At 42.4% G+C, this 23226-nt stretch overlaps 1 protein-coding gene across 2 annotated transcripts in view; it reads right to left on the reverse strand.

The window, feature by feature from the left end:
- GRID2 (glutamate ionotropic receptor delta type subunit 2) overlaps positions 1 to 23226 on the reverse strand; it is a 1304007-nt gene that overhangs the window by 23988 nt on the left and 1256793 nt on the right. Inside the window, exons 15-16 of one of the 2 annotated variants that reach the window (XM_004590568.4) lie at positions 18997 to 19237; positions 15993 to 16415 (exon numbers count right to left, since the gene is read on the reverse strand). In XM_004590568.4, the coding sequence (XP_004590625.1) occupies positions 15993 to 16415; positions 18997 to 19237 (664 nt within the window). Of the gene's footprint in view, positions 1 to 15992; positions 16416 to 18996; positions 19238 to 23226 lie in introns of those variants that run through there. The other variant, XM_058667042.1, reaches the window with a different exon arrangement.

Consider the following 23226-nt stretch of genomic DNA (forward strand, 5'->3'; position numbering starts at 1 on the left):
GCTTGTAACTTTGCCTCACTTTCTATTTGCTTTTCCAAGCGCTTAAGTCTCTGGAAAACACTCTCCATGGTTCTCCTCTAGGTGGAGCTCCTTCTCGCTCCCTACGCTAGTCTTGGGTAGAGCAGCACCTGCGTGGTGCACTCAGGCTTCAGCCCTTACCTTCCGGACTTTACTCCCAGCCAAGGCACTGAGGACGGCCAGGCTCCTAACTCTGATGGGTAGTTGGTGTTCGCTGAGCTGTATTGTTCAAATGTTCTCTGCCCCTCACTTCTGAAACCACTCACCCCGACAGTTTTCTTCCTAGTTCCCTTTTAGGCTAGTTTTCCTGAAACCCCACTCAGCTCTCCTTTGATCAAATTTGGTCTTCCTTAGTCTTCCATGCCCAGACTTTACTTACTGGGAAAGGGATCCATGAGTTCTGTGTCTGTCTGACTTTATTGCAAGCCCTAACTTGAATCGTGCTAGACTTGTACTTCTGGGGCACACCCAATTCTCACCACTACTTTTGGGCATTTTGGCAACATCCCTCCCTCCTTCCTTCTTTCCTTTTTCCTTTTTCTTTTCTTTTCTTTTCTTTTCTTTTCTTTTCTTTTCTTTTCTTTTCTTTTCTTTTCTTTCCTTTCCTTTCCTTTCCTTTCCTTTCCTTTCCTTTCCTTTCCTTCTTTCTTTCTTTCTTCTTAAAGAGTTATCTTTTCTTCTTCTTATTATTATTTGGAAAGGCAGATATAGAGAAAAGGAAAGAAAGAAGATCTGTCTGCTGATTCACTCCCAAAGTGCCTGCAACATCTGGTGCTGAGCCGATCCTAAGCCAGGAGCCAGGAGCTTCCTCTGGGTCTCTCACTAGGGTGCAGGGTCCCAAGACCTTGGCCCATCCTCTACTGTCTTCCCAGGCCACAGGCAGGGAGCTGGACGGGAAGTGGAGCAGCTGGAACATGAACTCATGCCCATATGGGATCCTGGCGCTTACAAGGTGAGAATTCAGCCACAAGGCTATCCTGCCGGGCCTAACCCATTCCTTTGTATGGTTGTGACTGGTACCCAGGGACTATGCCCTCCAAGGGGAGAGCCACACAGGGTTCCTAATGGCTCTGCCTCTCTAAGGCATGGTCCCTTTATTCATTATAGGGATACTTGGAACAGTAACCCTTATTATGAATTGTTTAATGTGGTTCATAGAGCATTTCAAGGCCTGCTCTCTCCATCTCCATTTTTTTTTTCTCTTGACACTTCCATTTTGCTTTCAGTTGCCACTCAGCTGGAATTCTTTCTGTGCCTGGAACAACTCTTGTCCTTAGGCTTCAAGTATTCTTGTATGCTGGTCACTAAGTCTGAACAAAACCCATTTCCTTTGCCTGGCTAACTCTCAATTATTCTCAGGTCTTCCTTGGAATCCCAGCCTCCGGGGAGTTTTGGCCTGCCCTGCTCTGGGTTGCAAATCACCTCACTTTTCCATTACTGCAGCACTTCCCACAATTTATTGCTTCTGACTGTTAAATTGTCTGTCTTTCCCACTAGACGCTTGACACCTTTTCATTTCTGATATTCACAGCTGCTCAGAAATGGAATGGATTATAAAAGGGACACCACTCACAGACTCGGCGGGTGGTGGGGTTTGATTTTCATACTTCTGTGGGCACAGGCCCTCACTTCTCTTCACGGGCCGTGCTCCCCGCCAGACCCTTTGATCTTCCTGGAGCAAGCTTTAAGCTTTCGTCCCCTGTAACTTGGATGCAAGCTTTTTCTTTGCTTAAAAATGCCTTTCTCTGCTCGGTACCTGTGGAAACAATATTCCGTCTTCAAGACTAAACCTTACTCTCTGCAAAGATCTCTTATCAATCAGTTGAGAAGAGATCTTGCCTTCTTCTGAATTCTCAAAATACCCTGGGCTTGGTGAGAGAGCGTACCCTGTGTCCTTTCCTTGCTCGAAGGGGTAGACAGCTCTCACCACTGACATGCATTCTTTTACATCTGATTATCACCTGCTTGGATGAAATTAGTGTGGTTGGCTACATTTTGAAAGGGAAATATGTTAAGACTATTGTGTGACAAGTTATTCAAGATGGAAATTATTTGTATTCAGTTCAGTAGTTTCCTTGATGCTCTCTGAAGAGCCAGTGCCTCTAAGGCTTTGGGGAAGGCACTGGGGCGTGATGTTTAGGATATGCAGGACATGCTGGCAGAGTGCGTTTGGTATTCAGTTCCTTGGTTTGTGACCCTGGGAAATTTGCTCACTGCCTTTAGCTTAAGTTTCCTTATCTCTAAATGGGCCGATGGCGGCACCTGTTTGGTGTGACTGTATTGAAGAGTGAGAACTCCTCATCATACTGTCCCTTGCCACATCGTTAAGTGCTGAGTAAATTGGAATGGTCAGTAAAGTGATCATAAAGCATGTATTGGCAATAGGATGTCCGTCATCTGGATGTTGGATATTAATGATGTCTGTTAAACAGTGACACTCGTTAAGTAGGCATTGTTTGCGAACATATACACTAGCAAGAAACACAAAGGCCTATTTGCCCATGTTGAACGTGAAAGGTTACAAATGGAACATGAAGAAAAGGCATACAATTGGACATCTTCATAGGGTTTTGATTTTTATAATAAACGTGCTGCTATTTTTTCCCTGACCTCTCCTTCATTGCTTCATCCACTGTTTTATTAACAAGTGTTGCAGATCTTAACTCACCTTCCTCAGATGGCTAATGCCACTTCACTAAAATCAGAGCATCGTTACCCATAAATGGGTGTGGTTCTTCATGAGGAGGGGACTGCAGAAGTTCACGGAAGGAATCAAAAGATAGTTTGACTGTGATGGGTGTTTGGCACAGTGGTCAAGCTGTGCCTTGGCTTGTCTGCATCCTGTCCACGTGCCTGAGTTTAAGTCTCAGGCTGTTTCCTATTCTAGCTTTCTGTTAATAGATAACCTGGTAGACAGTACAGATAACTTAAGTGCTTGGGGGTCCCTGTTACCCTCAAGTATTATTTTAAATTTTCTTTTAAGATTTATTTCATTTATGTGAAAAGTAGAGTTAAACAGAGAGAGGGAGAAACAGATCTTCCAGCCACTGGTTTATTTCTCAAATGACTGTAGCAGCTGGGACTGGGCTGGGCTGAAGCCATGGGTCTGGAACTCCATCCATGTCTCCCATGTGGGTAGCTGGGGCCCAGGCACTCAGGCACCCCCTGCCTCCCAATGTGTACTAGCAGGGAGTTGGATTGGAAGCTGCACAGCCGGGACTCCGGTTGGCGCCCATATGTTATAGGCGACAGCTTAACGTGCTTTGCTGCAGGGCTGTCTTCTCAGGCATCATTTTAAGCTGGGATGATAATTGCCCATCCAACAATAAAAGGACATCTAGAAGAGTGTCATCTTTCCCCTTTCTGAATCCCCATAGAGGATCGTATCACTTTTACGAAATGCATCCAGCTTTGCCCTATGTTGTAATTGTGCATATGTATAGCAAATCCCTAGAGTAGGTTTAGAGTCTGTGTATTTGTTCCCAATGCAATGTCTTGTGCATGTGAGCACATTCGTGTGTACATGTACAAGTACATGCCTGTGTGAGGGTATTCATGCATGAGTATATGTGCCCTAGGCTCCTGCCCTGCTGCCTGAAGGGTGAGGCCTGAAACTGACTTCCCCATGGCCTGAGGCACAGCTTTCAGGCCTACACGTGGAGTGTGACCGCCAACATGGCTAGAATGTCAAGGGGAGTGCACGTGGGACATGACTTCTGACATGACCGGAAGATCTAGGGAAATGGACGTGTCATATAGCCAATTGCATGTCTTGGGTGGGTGTGGGGTCTGCCGTAAGGCTCCCTCCTGCCCTCCCCTTCCTTACCCTTTAAAATCTGTAACCTGTTTATAAGAAAGCAGTTATTCCTCACCAGCTTGTCTCTGGTGGTTCTTGCAGCCGCAGGCCACCGTCTGCCTCAGCCTAGGTGACTTCAGTGCCTGCTGGCAGGCCTAAACCCAGAGACTTGGGCAGTTGCTCAGTAGACCAACAAGGCTTTTAGCCTCTCTATGACTCCTTAGCCAAGCAGCTGTAGTCTCTGCCTCCTCCTTGTCAATTAGTATATTTTTTCATTTCCTTTTTGCCCATTGTTTTTGTAGTCTCCATTCAACTAAATATAAAAATCCTATGTGCTTGGCTTCCAGCTACAGAGACTTCAGTGAGGTTAATCAGATGGCAGGCCACAGATATACCATGGAAAATTAAATTATGAAACCACATGACCTGGATAGGGCACACATTTGGGCCTTGGTATATGTGGGCTGTTCTTGCATGGAATCAATCAAACACAAATTTAAAAGAAGATTTTCAGAAAATCTTATGTTTCTACTGGGCAGGCGCAGACTCTTTTTCTTGTCATTACTCCCTGGTCAATGCAGTATAGTGCCTAAATACTGGTGAAGCTGGGGAGGCCTGCTGTAGAGGCAAGAGGCTTGCCCTTGCCTTGTGGCAGGATAGGAGCTCCAGCATAGGAGTCCACTGCAAGCAGATGTGGCAGGGCTGGGTTCAACGAATGCTTCCGTTAGAGGGATTCCAAGCAAGGGTGGAAGACACAAGGGGTGGCTGACACCAGCAGAGGTACAGAACGCAGGCCGAGAGAGGCGGGCAGGTTTGCTGTCATTTCAAAAGTTCCTGGGTGGATGCGAATCTGTCAGGGTGTTTTTTTGTGAAGTTGTTTACATTTTTCTCGGCTACTGTGGTTCCTGCGCTGCCTGTATGCATCTTTTAGGAATCATTTTCTTGACACTGGAGCAGCTTCTATGTTAAGTGGGTTGAGATGTTGTATGGGATGCCGATATCCCTGTGAGAAATCTTTGGAGTTCCGGCTGCTCCACCTGTGGTCCAGCTCCCTGGAAAAGCACCTGGGAAAACAGCAGGTTGGCCCTAGGGCTTGGGCCCCACCCACCTGTATGCTAGACCTCGATGGAATTCCTGCCTCTGGCTTTGGCCAAGCATAACTCTGACCGTGTGGCCACCTGTGGGAGGAACCAGAAGATGGGAGATCTCCCTTTCTCTCTCTCTGTGTGTGTGTGTGTGTGTGTGTGTGTTTCTGTAACTTTGCCTTTCAAATAAAAACACCACCTACACATGCAGCTACTGTACAGTGGCCATACCTCTTACAGTGTGGAAGGCCACAAAGGACCCTCTACCTCACCCCCTGTCTCCAGTCCTGGAGCAGTCCTACAGGGTAGAAAGGGTGTGGGCTTCTCAGAGAAGAGTAACTTTAAATTCTGTTTTGGTTACTTACTAATGGTATATCCTTGACAAATATTACTTAACTTCCAGAATCTCAGGTTTGGCTGTGTTTGTGTCTGTTCAACTGGCATCTACAATCACAAACATGCAGATTTATTTTGAGAGTCAGCTGTGAAGTGTGTGGGAGATGCCCAGTGCTGTGCCAGGTGCGTGGTCAGTGTGTGTCCTGGGCTCACAGTTGCTACACCTAGGAAAGCGGAAACACTGGCCTGTGAGGAACAAGAAGCAAAGCAGGAATTCATAACTTTGTTCATCAGATGAAGAGAGGCTTAACTTTCCTGCACATGCAATGACTGTTGATGAGGATAAACATTTTGTATGATATTTCATTCCACTTCAAAAGCAGAAGCCTCTACAAACATCCTTGGATTTCTTACCTCAAAGTTGCTATTCAGTGTGGTATGTGCATATAATTTGGATACTCATCTCGTTATGGGAAAAAAGTTTAGGGTGTGTGTGTGTGTGAAATTCATGATTTATTTGTCAAAAATAAGATTTGTGGACAAGAGTAAACTGTAAGAAATTGTATCCTCAATTGAGAAAGCAGATTTTACTATTGTTATTCTTCAATCCCTGAGACACATACTACCCATTTGTTGCTTTGTATTTGATACATGACATGTTCTTCTTAGAATTGGGAAATTATGCTTGACTTCTGCAAGATGAACCATTTGAAAGACCTCAGTGTTGAAGGGCAGTTGAAGCCAGCAGGAAAGACCCAAAACAAAATCTAAGCAGTCCTTCCGATGGCATTGGTTGGGCTGAAAGCTTGGCTGTGTAACTGTCGCAGGGTAGAATTGCCGTTGAGGAGTCCTTAAGACCTGCCTTGTAGTATCCTATTACACTCCTCCTCATATTAGCTGTGCTTGCTCAGGTTAAAGCCGGCTCAGAACTAAAAGCACATAACAATTTCAGAGAATCAAACCCAGTTAGTCTCACTGGTGTCTGACTTGATTTACATGCCAAATACACCAGCTAGTAGACCACAGGTGTGTGCAGTGTTTGTGTTAACTCTAGTGTATTGCTTTTACAAGTCTGCATTTATAAGCATGATGCTAGTGAGTGTGCTGCAAAGGGATTTTTCCCTCAATCTCTCCCCGGGGATAGTGGACGTATAGGGTCTATCAATTTGGGGCACACCACAGGATGGATTGTCTTCACTGTGGGGCACATTGCAGGATGGATTGGTCAGGTCTGTGTCTTCACTGTGTGGAGGTTGGAAGATAAGATTTGTGGGAGAAAGACATGACCTGTTCTGCAGCATTTCCGAGAAAGGTATGCAAATTCTAATATAACACAAACCCCAAATGCAAGGAAGAATACTCTAACATTAGACAACTACAATGTGAGTGTTATCATGGGCCACCTCTGACAACACTGGAGCTGAGGATTTGGTCATTTGTGAGGAGTGTATTATCAATGGTGTGGAAGTTGGGAGTAGGAAGAGATCTCAACAAAACTGCTCTGACAACGGTACAGCAGACCTTACCTCGGCCCAGTTGAACTCCCAGAAATTCCGAGAGCAACTCTCAGGGGTCTGGGCACTAATGGCTAAATCCTTACCTTGCAAGGGCCAGGATCCCATATGGACACCAGTTCATGTCCCAGCTGCTCTACTTCCCATCCAGCTCCCTGCTAATGGCCTGAGAAAGCAGTAGAGAATGGTTCAAAGCCTTGGGACCCTGCACCTGCTTGGGAGACCCAGAAGCAGCTTCTGACTCCTGCCTTCAGATCAGTTCAGCTCTGGCCAGTGTGGCCATTTGGGGAGTGAACCAGAGGATGGAAGATCTTTCTTTCTGTCTCTTTCTTTATGTAAATCTGACCTGTGTTTCCAATAAAAAAAAAACCTCATAGACTCCCCAAACTCTCCTGTAGTTCTTATGAATCCAACATTCATGCTCCCCATGAGAGAAAAGAAACACACAGTTCTAATTCTGGGCTAACTTTTTCCTAAACCTCTCGGCTTAAGGAAAAGTTAAGATGAACAAGCTGAGTATTCATCTAACTTTATTTTTCAATAAATCTATGCTTCCCTGCTTAACATCAGAATTTTAAACATTGAGCGTCTTTGACTTGCTTTTCTCTTTCATACCTTATATTCAGTTAACCTTCAACTTTCATGGTTATTCCTTGAAAAAAAAAAAAAAACCCTCCACCATCTGTAGCTTCTTTTTTTCTGGATTGAAGAGAAGATTCAGCTTACTTGTTGCCTGTCTCTCCCAGTTCAGTGTAAACTCCATGAGGAATTGCTCTCTTGGTTACCGGTAGATCTCCAAGATGTTAAATAGTGTTTTAACATGTAGTCAGACCTCCATGAATGCATATTGAGTTCATGAATGAATGAATGAATAAGGAGGATACGAGCCAGTGGCTTGAGCCCTTTCTGGCTTCTCACTGAAGCGTTATTCCATCTGCTCCCTAACAGCCTACCGCTCAGGTGCTGTGGTCTACTCCTCCGGGCATCCTCTACCATCCTGCCCTCACTTGCGCTGTGTCCTACAGGACAAGAACATTTTTCTGGCCTTTCCCTCTTCTCCCTCAAGTGGGCTGATTTCTACTGCATCCATGGAATCATCCCAAGACGTACAGGCTAGATTACACACTGAATCCTCTCATAGAATGATTTTTCTATTCCACTGATTCCAGACGTGTTCCGCATCATGAAGGAATGCACAATCATGTCTTCTGATGCTATTCATACCCTGAGTTTTCAGTGAACCTTTCAAATGGTTTGATTTGACTTCTCCAAGTTCAGAAGCTCTCTGAGGAGAAGGGAGGTGGACGAACTGCAGGATTGCAGCTCAGGGGTATTCCCCAAAGCTGGGAAATGAGGGGACCCGTGTGTCAACCCACGAAAGCACTGGTAGCCTAGGTGTGTGCCTTGGCACATCGGCTGGGAGAACGCTGCCCTAGGGTGCCATGCTCATAGTAGGTGCTCAGAAAGTATTTGTTGGTGGACTGATGAATTTTCTGGGATTGTCCTGTTCCTAGCATTATCTCTCCCTGCAGTCTTAATAAAGTTCATGTACATAGAGAATATTAGTAAGAAAAAAAAAAGACACACACGAAGTCATTCCTATGAAGTAAGAATTAAATACTTCACTTGATGACGATGAAGTAAGTATTAATTAAAAATGTTAATTGATGGTGCTTGTATCAGGGACACCAAAAACGATCAGGGATTGCATGTTAGAAGTGTTTTGACATATGTGTTTCTCAGTGTGTATCTAGTCATCTTTACCATGTTATTTCCATGAATAAATCAGAATGAAGGAGCAATAAACTTAAACGGAACAGTAGAATCTGGACATTCCTGTTAAGTGTGTATCTTACCCTATTGTTTTTAATTTAATACCTTGATTTTTAGAGAAGTATTGTACTCATCCAAAATTATGTGTGAGGCTCTATGCTACATGTCTAATGTTAGATGTATAATGCAGGTAGCATCCTCCCAAAACTGATGGCCATGACTTTTTATTTAGACAGTATCTAGAGAAGTACTCGGAAAAAACTAGTTATTCAATAACTTTCTAGCATGAAAAAAATCAAATGAGAAATGTTGGACTGACAGAATTCTCACTTTCAATCTAGTTTTAGTGCGCATTTATAGCTAATGATAAATATTGTGGCCATCTTTCGTAAATAGACATTAATAGAGAGCTAGTGCTAATCTTTTGAAAGACTTTTAAATTTGATTTGAAAATTGGGGATATAGAGGCAGAGAGAGCAAAAGACAGAGAGAAAGAACTTCTATCCATTGGTTCACTCTCCAGATAGCCATAATGGCCAGGGCTGGGCCATTTGGAAGCCAGAGGCCAGGAGCTTCCTCCAGTTCTTCCATGAGGATATAGAAATCCAAGTCTTGGGACATCTTCTGCTATCTTCCAAGGCCAACTGATCCAAGAGAACTGGATCAGAAGTGGAACAGCCAGGACTAGAAGAGGTGCCCATATTTGACACTGGTGTTTCAGGCAGAGGATTAGCGTACTAAGCCGCTGTACCGACTCTAGCTTTTAGCATCAATTTTGCAAAGGGATAAACTAGTAGCTATTAAATACTGATTTACCTCAAGTATAGCAGATACAGCTACCTCTTATCTTAAGGTAGGAGTGATATATTATAAACTTTTGCAAAGTGAATCTTATTTCATATTAGAAAAAATCTTTTTTTTTTTTAAAAATTCAATTATATTTAATGAAAAGGCAGATTCACAGAGAGAAGGAGATATGCAGGGAAAAATCTTCCATCTGTTGGTTCACTTGCCAAGTTGATGCAACAGCTGGGGCTGAGCTGATCTGAAGCCAGAAGCCAGGATCCTCTCTAGGCTCTCCCAGGCAGGTGCAGGGTCCCAAGGCCTTGAACCATGTCTGTTGCCTTCCCACGTCATAAGCAGAGAGCTGGATGGAACGTGGAGTAGCCGGAACATGAACTGATGCCCATATGGGATCCTGGCTCTTGCAAGGCGAGGATTTTAGCCACTGAGCCATTATGCTGGGACCAAAAAAATTATTTCTTAAAGGTCTCCTGTTAGGAATCCTTTGTGTTCTGACAAAGCAAGCTATGTTTTGCTTATTATTATTTTTTTTAAATCAGGAAGTTATATATTTTCATATGTGCACCTCTGTGGGTTTTAGAAATAACACTGATATTCGATTTTTAGAAATTAAAAAGCCACTTAAATAGACTTTTTAACTTCTATGATTTTATGTAGTACCAATTTAAATATAAAATATAACAACCTTAACAATTAAACTTAAAGTGAGATGTGGAATAGGTTGAACCACTGCTCCGCTGCCAACATCCCATTGGAATTCCAGCTGCTCAGATCCCAATCCTGCTTTCTGCTAAAATGCCGGGGAAGGCAGCTGAAGATGGAGTAAGTGCCTGGGCCCCAGCCATCCACACAGGGGAGTCAGTGGAATTGTAGGTTCCTGACTTTGGCCTGGGCTAGCTCAGGCTGTTGGGGGCCATTCAGGGGAATGAATCAGCAAATGGAAAGATTTCTTTTTATTTCTCTCTTTCTGCCATTCTGCCTTTAAAATAAATAAATCTTAAAAAAAAGTATGAATTTTACTCTTATCTCAAATCTTGTGACATTCAAAAGATTTGTAAAAAACCAATATTTTAAATCCGTCTTCTGATTCTTTGTATTGCTTGATTTTGTGATCTATGTTTCTCCTTCTAAAGCAGCTGTTATAAAGGCTTGATTTGCTTCAAACTGATGAGGGTTAACGTTGTGTTTAAAATTTTGTGAAGTTTTGCTCATGTCATGGGTAGTGTGAGGCATTGAAGAATTTTGGTAGATGACTGCCAATCCAAGGTGGGAATTTGTGGCCTTTCTCTACAGGAAATCAAGTTCTCATTCCTTCCAAGGACCAGAGTGTCTCACTGGGAGTGTAAGGTTCACACTGCTTGCAAATTACAGTTTCTTCTCCTCACTTTGAGGAGATGGCAAGATTTGTGCAAAGGAGCCTGACAGTGACTTTTGGTGGTCTTACGTTACATGTAGCAGTAAGTTAGGATAGAATCTTTAAGCGAAAAAATATTTGATTTTGTTTCTTGATTTTGAACAATTTTTGCTTTGTCATGAATACCATCAATATTTTTCATCAGACACACATCATGGAAATACAAGAATTTTTAGGGCTGGCATTTTGGCTAAGTGAATAAAACCACTACCAGTAGTACTGGCATTCCTTATGGGCATCAGCTTGAGTTCTGGCTGCCCTACTTCAAACTAGCTCAGAGCTGATGCTTCTAGAAAAGCAGCCACGGATAGACCAGGTGCTTGGGTTCTTGCCCCCATGTGGCAGACCTGAAAGAAGCTCCTGGCTGCTGGTTTTAGCTTGGCCCAGCCGTAGTATTTGTGGCCTTTTCTGAAGTGAGTCAGCAGAGGTCAGATCTCTCTTTTTCTCTTCCCCCATGCCAGCTCCTGTAAGTGTATATTTCAGATAAATAAAATAAACCTTAAAATGTATAAAATTCAGATGGGGAAGTGAGAGGGAGTTTACTCAGTCTCTTTATTTCCCCATGTAGTCTCACTGTTCTGTGACTTTGTACCGCTTTATCAAATGCAGTAAACCTGGGAAAAATGTTTTGGTTGGGATGCAGGTGTGGGTGGCAAGGCTGTGTGCATGGTGGGTAGATCGCATCCCACCCTACTTCTTAGGTGACAGCAATGATGGCCAGGAGGCCTAGAGCAGAACAAGATTGATTTTGTTTGGTTCCTTTGAAGCAAGTTGTTTGAAACCCTCAGGAGCTGGGTCAGGACTTATTAGCTCTGCAGGATAGGAAATGAAAGTCCACACCTGGGAGTAGGAGTCAGCCTCTGAGTGCTACGCCACCATTGACAGAGCAGTGTGCCTCTGGCTCATGGTGATTCTCACATTTCTGAAAATGTGGCCTTTTGGTCTGGTGTCTTAGGAAGTGTCCAAGCCTTCTTTACTTAGCTGGGCTGAACCTGAGAAGACAGACTGGATTGGCCCTTGGCAACTCTGGGGTGTGCTATTCTGGTTAGATGATTCAGGCCAATCAGAATCATGCTGAGTTGGGAAAATGCAACCCCACAAAACCCTGAAGATGGCATCTGGATCCCGCATGTGGAAACAGAGAACTGAGTGGTAGGACACATTTAGACTCATTTCTAAACATATATGTTTATTTATGTCTTGCATAACTGCTTAGAACAATGAATTTTCCATAATAAGTTCTCCAGAAACACAAATTTGATTAAGTCTATAAAGTCAAATATTAAGACCAGCTTTAGTTCTTGATTTCTCAGGGTACTGTAAGTCATTTCACCCCACAGTGCTCATCTATTACCTCATAAGAGGGTGATTGCTAAAATATTTATTGGGATATCTACCAAGATAAGTTGAAATGAAAATTATGGCCATAATTGTTATGCATTTATTAATGCAATTCATAAAGATTGGTGAGAGACCTTTGGTTTAGAACTGAAAATACTATAGAAAAATATGTGTGAATTTTTTGGATTTTATCAATTTCACATGGTATCTATTTAAGGGTAGAACTCATGTTTACCACATGCAAGCTCTTAGCTCTGGCTTATTTAATCCAGTCATAATACAGGAATGTGTTTTACCTAGGAAATGCTGCTTATAAAATGGCAATAATGTATTATCTAATTTTGTGGGTTAGAGGATATTGTATAGGATAAATGAATCTTCCCATTTTTTTTTAAATTGATGAAGCAAAGTACCATTCAGCAAAGTTTATTTTTTAAAAAAGTGTTTATTCAGGTGACAGCCAGTCCCAGACTAAAAGAGATGAAAAAAATAACATCATTAAGAAAACAGGAAATTGCCTACAGTTTAATATTTCTGAGGAAGAAACGAGGTCTCACAATTTTCTGTATGTAGATAATTAAACTCCGACCTGTGCATAAGTTCTGATGTGGTGAAACTGTCAACCAGGTAGCTTAATGACTCACCAGTGGAATAAGGTGGTGCATTTGAACCAGAGAAAAGTACTCGGATATGAACATTTGTCTTGTACTGAGGCAGGAAGATGGGTGAACAATGGGACCCACAAAGACTAAAGGGAGAAGCATTAGTCAGGAACTTTACCAGCCCAGCTCTCCTGGTAGCTAAGCCCTTGGGTGAAGATCCTGAGAGAGAGCGGTGAGTCAGATGACCCATGTGGTCCCAAAGGAGCAAGAAAGGCTCTCGTGTGACCCATGCGGTGAGCCTAGGGAGCAAAGACAAATCCTGGAGATGCTAGAGACCTGTGGTCCTGGCTTGGAGGGAGGAGCAGGTGCAGGCATTGATTCAGAGTCATCCTTACATTTACATCCCAGGAAGACCTGGTAAATATAACCTATGTGTGGCAGAGGTACAAACAAAATAACGCAAAATCTGGTTTTAAGTCATTTGGACATTCTTAGCATCCCAAGAACCCTTGTTGGTAAAATGGTGGAGACGATCTGCACTGCTCAACTTCCTCCTCGTTCTAACACTAACAAAATTGTTTTCGGTAGGGATTCAGAACGGCAGAGATTGCAATGTAAATGATGTTCTAAAATTTTATTTCAGATAGATACCTATTGTGTGACTTAGATCCATTGGGTTAACTATTGTTCAAGTGCAGTATATAGCACTAGGTTGGAAGTCATCTTGGAGTCTGCATTAATTTCCAAATCAACAGAGCTAGAAGAATCAAGGCTTCTCTAATAGTAAAATAATTATCAACAAAAATTCTAAGTTAAATAATTACTCCTATTTCTTTTGTTTTGATGCAATGTACCTTCATTCCGCTATTTTTATGGTGGTTGCATTGTTCACCTGAAACAGGGTGAACCTCTCCCAAAAACATGTTCACAGAGACATCCACACAGAAAAACAAATATGTTGTTGCTTCAAATGCTCTCTATTTCAGAAAGGCAACTTTTCATTGATTTGTAATGTATTGTAGTGATGTTTTTAGACAGCCACTCATTTTGGCATAATTCTGTGAATGGAACTTGATGTGTTACATGCTTTTAAGGAACTGAAAATAAATTTTTAGGAACAATAAAATCCATTTTGATCAGCGAGAAATTAAGCATCTTTTTGATCTTACAGTTAAGACTTCAAGAGTATGAGAGCAAGTTTAGAAAACATTTTATTAGACAAATTATGTAGACAAATTATACACAGAAAGCTCTGCCACTCATAACTGAGGCCTCCAAAAATGTTTTGTGTATTTGTATAATAGGCAATACATCAAAATAAGCCTATTTTAAATATTGTACATGGTTAACAGATTGTTGATAGCTAAAATCACTGCAACATCTGGTATGTCCCTATAGAGCTTGTCATAAAGATTTTTTTTGTTGGTTTTAAAATCAGAGTTGTGAATGAAATCATGAATGTTACAAGGGAAAACAAGTTGTGCATGCACTTAGGTACTTGTTACCCTGGAAACGAAATGGTTTTTGCGTGATAAGAAATTTTTCTGCCTTACACAGTAGACAATATTTGAAGATTTAGTACAAAACAGTGACAGTACAAGATGCTCCCCAGAACAGAATTAGCATCAAAATAGAATATACCTTAAGAATATACCTTTTAATTTCTCCTAAAGCAAATCACATAGGTTGATTCCTCTATCAATCCTAGCCAGAGAATGAATTAGATTAAAATACATGTAGGGCTGCGTAAAAACACAGGATAAGTTCTTGCCTCCTACTTACCACATGTGAATGGAAGGGTTACAAACAAAGTTCATTCTACATTTCTAACAGGTAAGAATGCGGCTTTAAAAGGGCGTGCACACCGAGGCACTGTTTATGCTGTCATCCTTCTATACAGTTCGCACTAATGTAAAAAAAAAAATACATAACTCCTCCCAACAGGACTGAATGAAAGGGGGCGGGGTCAAGCAGAGGGCCTGGGGTGGTTATTACATTTTCTTCTTTAGCACAATGTGTGATGGCAATTAAGGCCACATCAATACTTCTTATGGGCTCTCGCCCTATAATACAATTATTACATCGATTGGCTTACTGCTTTGGAAGAGGATTTTTTTTAACCTTCTGCCTTGAAAATTCTTACAGAGCTGTAGGTGCTGCTGTGGGTGTGGTTCAGCTAATAACATTTTCCACTCATAATTAATTAAAAGTAAAGTGATTGATGTTAGGCTTTATACACTGCAGAATAACAATCGCAAAGCCTATTCAGATGAGTTACATCTAGGAACAAATATTAAATTGCCCTGGATGTTTTATTAACAAAAGTATAAAATATCCTCTGTTGGCAAACAATGTGAGTCAGAATAACATTAAAGCAACCTGCCTTTTCTAACCAAAAAGGCCTCCTGCACTATACATAGTTCCTGTATACAATACTTGCATTTTTTTTAAACTAAAGCTTTATTAAATGGATTGCAATAGCAATGGCGGCCTTCTTATATATAAATATATATATACACATTATATCGGTGCATATATATATGAGATACTAATTTATTCAACACATTAGAGGCTTCAGCCATAGGATCAAGTTTACTGTACATAAGAAAAACTTATAATACTGTACAATCACATGAAGGTCATATGCACTGTTGCAGTGCGAGAGTAGTTTTAACTGTAGTCTTAACTGGCATATTAATGGCTTTTTTTTTGTAATCCTACAAAATTGCATTCTCATATTCTGTGGCCTGAATGGTCTTTCAAGGGTTGCATCAACACTGCCAGGTTTGCCTTTGGCCCACAGTTAAAGGACACTCAACAGCAGTTGGGGCGTTGTGTGGATGCAGCAGAAGAATGTAGAAAGACTCAAGTTATTGCGATTATCTTCTTAAAAATAGAGCAATGTTACATTAGAGGCCTGCATGTAAAATTAATCCTGCATATACTTCTTAGTATACTCAGTGCACATTTCCTATGCTTGAAGTACAGTATATGAAAAGCAGACTACTAGGATCCTAATATGCTATATTCTGGGGGGAACAAGTTGAGTAATGAAAAAAAGTCGAAGCAAATAGAGGAGAACTTAGGGAAAAAAGAGAGAGAGAGAGAAAGCAATAGAGAGAAGAAGGAGGGAGAAGGTGGGGAGAAGGAACTGGAATTGTTACTCATCATCCTGTTTTGCTTTTTGTTTTTTTTTTTTTTCTCCTTTTTAAAAAGTTACATCCATGTTAGTCCCACAATATTACAGTTGCTCCTTGCAAAGGGAGTCCTAAAAAACAAAAGAAACAGTGAAGAGAGATTGTTGGCTGCTCATATGGAGGTGCCTCGGTCTGGATCATTGCCCAGATTGAGCCCCAGGGTAGGAGTTGGTTGATAAGGAATAGATGACATTGTTTTGATCGGACTCCTGAAAAAGCCCCCGTTAGGTGCCCTGTGCCTAAAAGGGCCAGTTCGGTGCTCAGGCACGTTGCCAAAAGCGAACCCGGAGGCAGCTTTAGCGGACAGTGTGCGGCTAAGAGTCTGGATCTGCTCTGGGATAAAGGTGGTGGTGGTGATGTGAGTGTTCCTGAAATCACTGATCTGCTCCAGGGCTTGTCGTGTTGGCAAAGTGTCAATGTCCAGAGGGGTCAAGTCAATTGACGAGGTGGAAAACTGTTTATGGGGACTGTCGTCATCTGTGCACAAGCTATTTACACGTCTATGAAGGTGCTCCAGGTCAATTTCCTTGTCATCCTGGAGATGAAGAAAAAGAGATAAGGTTCTCATCAGTACTAGCTTCCATGGCAAAAAAAAAAAAAAAAGTTCAGCAAACATGTAATGAACTGAACTCTGGGATTTCTTCATTTAACAAATATTTATTGAGCACCTACTATGAGGCAGGCATTGTGCTAGGCTGGGAGTACCAACACGATTCACAGGTCAGTTTATCTCCTGGGAAGTGTTTGGTTATTATTATTATCTGCAGTAGTTCTGAAATGAGCATACACCACATGCAAGGACAGGATGGGGGGCAGCAGATGTGGTAACCATTCTCTCAGACCCATCAAAACTCCCACAGCTACAAAGTAAGGTTTTTGGTACCCACTCTCTTCTTTGTGCATACGTCTTAACTCAGATGCTACGTCTTAACTCCACTTAACTTTTTACCTCTCACCTTAATTTTCCAGTTTTACAGGAAAATGATACCACCTGCTATCTTAGTACGGTGTTAGTGACTGTTAAAGCATTTTTTCTCGTAGGCCAGAGACATACTTTTTTCCCCCCTTTTTTAACAAGAGCAACATTCAACATCAGAGAATTGATTTCTCATGGAGAGATTTCCTTCCCTTGAGATACCTCGTCTCTCACCCAGGTGAGGCTGTATTTCAGCAGGACATTCAGGGCCACTTCAAGTCAGGACATGAGCGTGAGAGCGTTGCTTGAAGGCCAGTGTTGTGTTCAATTACCTCTAAACTAGAGATGCTTCAAGCTGTACTAATGATGTTTCGGCAAGACAGCATCATAAGCAAAAAGGAAGTCAAACCTCAGAGTTCAGGAGTTGAAACCAACATGAAAATCTCTTAGGATTTTCACGAAAAGTGAATGTTAAAAAAAAAAAAATCAGTATTTGAGAAAGAACGCTCACAAGAAATAAGAATGCCCTTGTTGCCACCCTTAGTTATAGCCAAGCTGTGTAAATTAAGTTTATGAGCATTTTAGCAAATCAGTTATTCAGAAGAGGAGGAAACATTTGTTCATGACATTTGGATGAGCCATCACGAGTTACAATGGAGTACGTAGGGTTTCTTTTTTATTCATTGTGCTGCTGTAGTATTATTCAGTGAAAAACATTTTGATTGCAACACTCTTTTTCCTTCTCCTTTCTCATTTCAAAATCCAATGAAAAACAGCCATTTATGCAATATTATCACTGAGACATTAGAGGGTTGAGACTTAGAACTTTCTGGTTCACACAGCAACTGTGATGTAGTCATCCATCAACATCTATAATAATGCAAAATTGTTCAAAATATTAGGGGTTTGGGGAGTCCTTAATTTCTAGATTTTTGAGACTATGAAGTCTCAGCTATAATGCATTCTTAAGCTCTTTTGCAATGAATCAATGTTAATAGAGATCTGAAAGTTTATTCCACAAAGAAAGCATTACAGTAACCCCTGACTAAATGTTGATGCACTCCCCATTGATTTAGAATGTATGCTCATTCACACAGGGCAGGAGCTATGGTTTGTCTTTTTCAAACCAAGCTTTTCTTTACAAGTGGGTCTGACCAATTTTGCATATAAGGTCATAAGGAGTCTTTATTACTTTTGAAAAATAATATGCTTGAAAGAATACATCAACATGCAAAAATGCACATGCAAATGAGTAGTCCTCCTACTATTCACCCTGGTCATTGGTTAGTCAAGTTTCATCTACAGAAAAGTTTAAACCTTTCTTTGAAACTTTCTATCCAATGAAATCACTCAGCAAATTATGGTTGTTTTTCATTTCAATTTGCGAAGCTTCGGTGAATGTGATTTCATTAGTTAAAATTTGCACCATTTTTGATCCACAGAAAATAGAATATGTGAATCAAGGAGTTTAATTCAGGTTTTTTTATGATAATCTATGAATTCTGTATTTTAGAATGAAAACAAGGCACAGTCCATTTTGGAAGTGATTCTTCTGCAATTATTCATCCAGGTAGCAAAAATGAAAATTGAATGTGACCCTGGGTTTAAATGTACCCAACCATAAAGGAGAAAAGACGGCTTCTAGATGAGCGCATGATATCAATTTGCTAAGTTTTGAGTCATGGAAGAAACAACTTATAATCACTTCCAGTGTCTCCAACTAGATGAAGGCAGTTGCTTAAGGGTGAAGAGACAATTCTGGCTTTTTTTTTTTAATTACAGTATTGCATTTCTAGGGCCCTTAGACAAACAAGTCCTTATCTACAAGTTAAACACCCAATTGAGATAAAATGACAAGCATCTATGTGAGCTGAAGAAGGCAGTCCTGGCCTGTGAGAGCCGTTGAATTAAAGCCTTTTTTTTTTTTTCAATCGGGTGCACTTCAAAGTTCATCAGGTACAAAAAAAATTGCCAGGTTTGCAAATCATATTGTCTCCTCTTCACCTTTTTGATTTGTGCTGCCATTGAACTTGGTACTGGCCTTCACAATTTTCATAGATCACAGATTTGTTTTTGTTTCCCAAACATATGAGAAACAATGCCCACCCCTCCCAGCTCATGACAAGGCCCCCTCCTCTGTGCTCTGGGATTTCCCTGTGTGTGTTGTTTCCACCTGGAGCCAGAGCTCGCCATCAAGTACCTCTTTCGAAGGGACCCGGGAGCCTTTCCTTTTGTTCCACCACGTCTCCAGCATGGCGATGAGGCAGGAGAGCACAATCCCAGCTGCCAGGATGCAAAAGACACCGGCAAAGCTCTTGATGTCCAGGGCGCCTCCTTTCTGCTTGGTGTCCACCGAGGAGTACAGGTCACACTGGCCATTCTTGGGCCACCATTTGTGTTTCAGGATGTCCATGTCACCATTCTGCTGGAGTTCCAGGATCCTGGGGTCAAGAACACAACCATGGGTTACTGCAGACATAGTTGTGACCTTGGGCCCCAGGACATCGGTTATCCTGCCTCTGTGTGATGGCAGGTGTCCCGGGGAGAAGGCTCATGGATCAGTTTGTAGGGCGCGAGCCTGGAGGAGCTGTTCCTCAGCACCGGCTCTGCTGCTGGCCGCGTCCTCGCCGTTGGATTTCACTCTCTACTTCTCTATATGCCCTGGGTTTGTTGCGCTTTAACAGGTCTCTTGGTCTTGTGTCCCTTCCCTTCACATGGAATTACACACTATGAAGTTTAATACTTGCATGAAGAACATTGTGCGCCTTTGAGCAAGGCCCTGGCATATTTTGCCTGTATAGGCTATATACAAAGAAATTCAATTAAGAAGACTTCTATTATTTAACACAGTGTGGAAGAAAGCCTTGGGACAAGTTTGAAGATGATAAAAATACATTGTTTTGGGTTTAGCACACAACTGATCTACTTTCCCTTTTGATGCCAAAGGGAAAGGAATTTTTACCTTCAAGAATGAGCAAGGGGGCCCAGTGCAATAGGCTAGTGGCTAAAATCCTTGCCTTGCACACACTGTGATCCCATATGGATGACGGTTCTAATCCCTGCAGCCCTGCTTTCCATCCAGCTCCCTGCTTGTGGCCTGGGAAAGCAGTCGAGGACGGCCCAACACCTTGGGACCCTGCACCCATATGGGAGACCCAGAATAAGATCCTGGCTCCTGGCTTTGGATTGGCTGAGCTCTAACCATCATGGCTGCTTGGGGAATGAACCATTGGGTGGAAGATCTTCCTCTCTGTTTCTCCTTCTCCCTGTATATCTGCCTTTTCAGTTACAAAAAAAAAAAAAAAAGAACAAACAGGAAAGATGACCAGAGGCCTTCAGAATTAGTTGAGTTGCAGTAATAAGCACCACTTCTCCATCTCTTCCCTCGCAGTGTTTAGGGGTAGCTGCCAAGGCCACAGTTTTTCACAGTGTGACTTGTAGAGGAGACAATCTGGGGCTCTCCCTCAGGCTTGCCTAGTTCTGGCCCTCCTCCAGCCATGTCTGCTCTCACAGGTGACAAGGGTCAGGCCAGTGATGGTTCCCTCCTGGGGTGTACACCATCCTTATGGGTGCTTGGAGTTTCCTGGCCAAAGAGCTCAGTTATGACTAGCAGTGTGTTCAAAGACAAGAGAGTGTGGTGCTTGGAGACACAGTGGACAGACCCCTGAAGTGAGAACCTGAGTACAGACACCTGTGTGTGTTTGAACCTACACTGGGCAGGGCCCAACTGGAAGTGGGAAGAGAAGGGGCAGAAGGCTGACAGTTTATGCTCCCAGGTCAGTGCCGACTGCCTGGATAATCATTACCGAACCTGACGTACAAGGGTCATGAAGAAGATAGAATGTATTTTGTCGACTACTTTTTAGCTGGACGTCTGTATTTCTTCAGGGTGTGAGCCTAGCTTTATGCTCTTGCTTTGGGTCTTGAAGCATTTGGAAGGAGACTGCTCAGAACTTTAGAAAGAAGAACTGAGCTCATTTGAAAGGAATAAATCAATTTGAGTGGGTGTATTTCTTTGTCACCTCTTTGATGTTACTCATGTAGCTAGACAAATGAGAAAAATAATGTATAGGGGATGATTTCTGTATACCAGTAGTGGGATCAGCATTGACCCTGAGTTAAACAGGAAATCTCACATTCCATATTCTCTCTTGAAGCTAGGACCACACTGCTCTGTGGCCTCCTCCGCAAAGTAAACCCATCCTCACCATCAAATTGGCCTAATGCTGTACTGTATGAAAGCATGGCTCTCAAAGGAGCAGTTGTTATGAATAACTGAATGCCATGAAAAAGCTTATAGAGCCAGGGGTGTGGCACATTTGGTTAAGCCACCACCTGCTATTTTACCACCCCATGTGAGTGCTGGTTCAAGTCCTGGATGCTCCACTTACAATTCAGCTTCCTACTAATGTGGTTGGAAAGCCAGCAGAGGAATGATTCCTCAGGATTGGGCCTCTGCCACCCACGTTGGAGATCTAAACTCTTGGTTTTGGCATGACCCAAATAAAATAAAATGAATATTAAAAAGTAAATTATGATGCTCAGTGGATCCCATAGCATTCTTATTCCAGCTTCTATCTCAGCCAACATCATTTGCATTTCCAGAGTTTCCAGCAGTGCCTTCCATGGGAATCAAACACTGTGAGGGCCTCTCTGGGAGAAGGACCCTAGGACTGTCAACTTCGTAAGGCAGCATCTTGATGTTCTGTGAATTTTAGAAGGATCTCTTGGGCCATTTCATGCTACACATCTGTAAATGGTAAGTCCACTGAGGACATCCACCAGGACCAACATGCTGTCAAAATTGGCTTTGGCAGAATGCTCACCTGTCTGCTTAGAAACCCATAAATCTCAGAGAAGTGTCTTGTTCTAAAGAGAGTAGCCTCATGTGCCTCCCCCACCTTGGCTTGCAGCCTGAGGAAGGTGTGTGCTGAGGCTGGGGCTGAGCAGGACAGGAGCACACAGCACAGACATGCTGGGAAAAGGCTTTGGGCGAGGAGGAAGGCAGAGGCACTGGCTGCAGGCAGGACGGAGTGCTGTCCCAGCAGGCCCCTCTGCCTCATCGTCACCAGGCCTGCCTAGTGACATTGGGCTTAAGCCTAGAGGAGGTGGCTCAGTTGTCTGGGTGCCTAGAAAGGATGAGACCAAGTCTAAGTGACTGACCAACTGTTCCTCCCTCCTCCAAGAAGTCCACAGGGACTGCCTCAGGCATTTCAATCACAGGGTGAAAAGGGAAAGTACTGTTACATTGTTAACACTGGAAACTCAAGTGGTTTTAAACAATAAATGCTCTAAGTAACAACAACAAATGAAAGAAGCACCACTTGGAAAAGTTACAAAGACACCAGCCTAGTAAACACTCTAAGACATTAGGAAGGAAAGCCTGTATAATCATATGACTTTTACTCAACATTTTTTCAAACTTACCTGCATTTGATTCTCCTTTTCTCTCTTTCCTGCCCAAGTGACAGATAATAATAACCCAGGGGATGGGACTAGGTTTTGAGGAATATATTTGTGACATAACACGTTGACTGAGAAACAACTATGGAATGGGAATTTCTGACACTGTGTTGGGAATCATGTAAACACATAGTCCAGGCATCAAGATTACTTGCTTAATCAATTGATGAACCCCATTTCCATGCCGCTGGTGCTGCTAATGGCTGCGAACTAATCACTTCTATTAGCAAGTGTACTGTTGTGGGCAGCGGCTGGACAACACACGCCTATAGGTGACAAAACTGCGTTGTCCACTTGAAAACTCAGTTAATAAGGTAGCTCCCATGTTGTGTTCTTAGCAACCCAGCAGTGATAAAAATGAGGCAAAGCCTTTAGATATTTGCCTATCTAAAGTCAGATGCACTGCATAATCTGGAAGAAAATTTGGATAATTTGAAGAAACAGTTCTGGATAAATTGGAGTTGGTGAGTAAATGTAGATAGAGAGGAAACTTACAGCAACACACCATGTCATAAAAATGTGGATAGCCGGCAGCATCCATGGTGGGTTTAGCAGCAGGATCCTCCTGCACACAGCAGCATCCACCATTATGCAGATCTCCTGTGTGAAAGGGTGCTGAACCTGTGAACCTCTAATGTTCTGTAAATCATCCTTACATCACTTGAAACACCTAACACAGAGCAAAAGCTTGCAAATAGTCCTACTGCACTTTGTTGCAGGTGTACTGACAAGAAAATAATAGTGTGTATATGCTGCATGGAGACACTTTGTAAAAAGATTTAATTATTTTTTATGGGAAAGTCAGACATACAGAGAGGAGAAGAGGCAGAGAGGAAGATGGTCTGTCCAATGATTCACTCCACAAGCAGCCGCAATGGCAGGAGCTCAGACAATCCGAAGCCAGGAGCCAGGATCTTATTCTGGGTCTCCCACATGTGTGCAGGGTCCCAAGGCTTTGGGCCATTCT

The sequence above is a fragment of the Ochotona princeps genome, chromosome 7 (genome assembly GCF_030435755.1).
Source record: "Ochotona princeps isolate mOchPri1 chromosome 7, mOchPri1.hap1, whole genome shotgun sequence".
NCBI lineage: Eukaryota > Metazoa > Chordata > Mammalia > Lagomorpha > Ochotonidae > Ochotona > Ochotona princeps.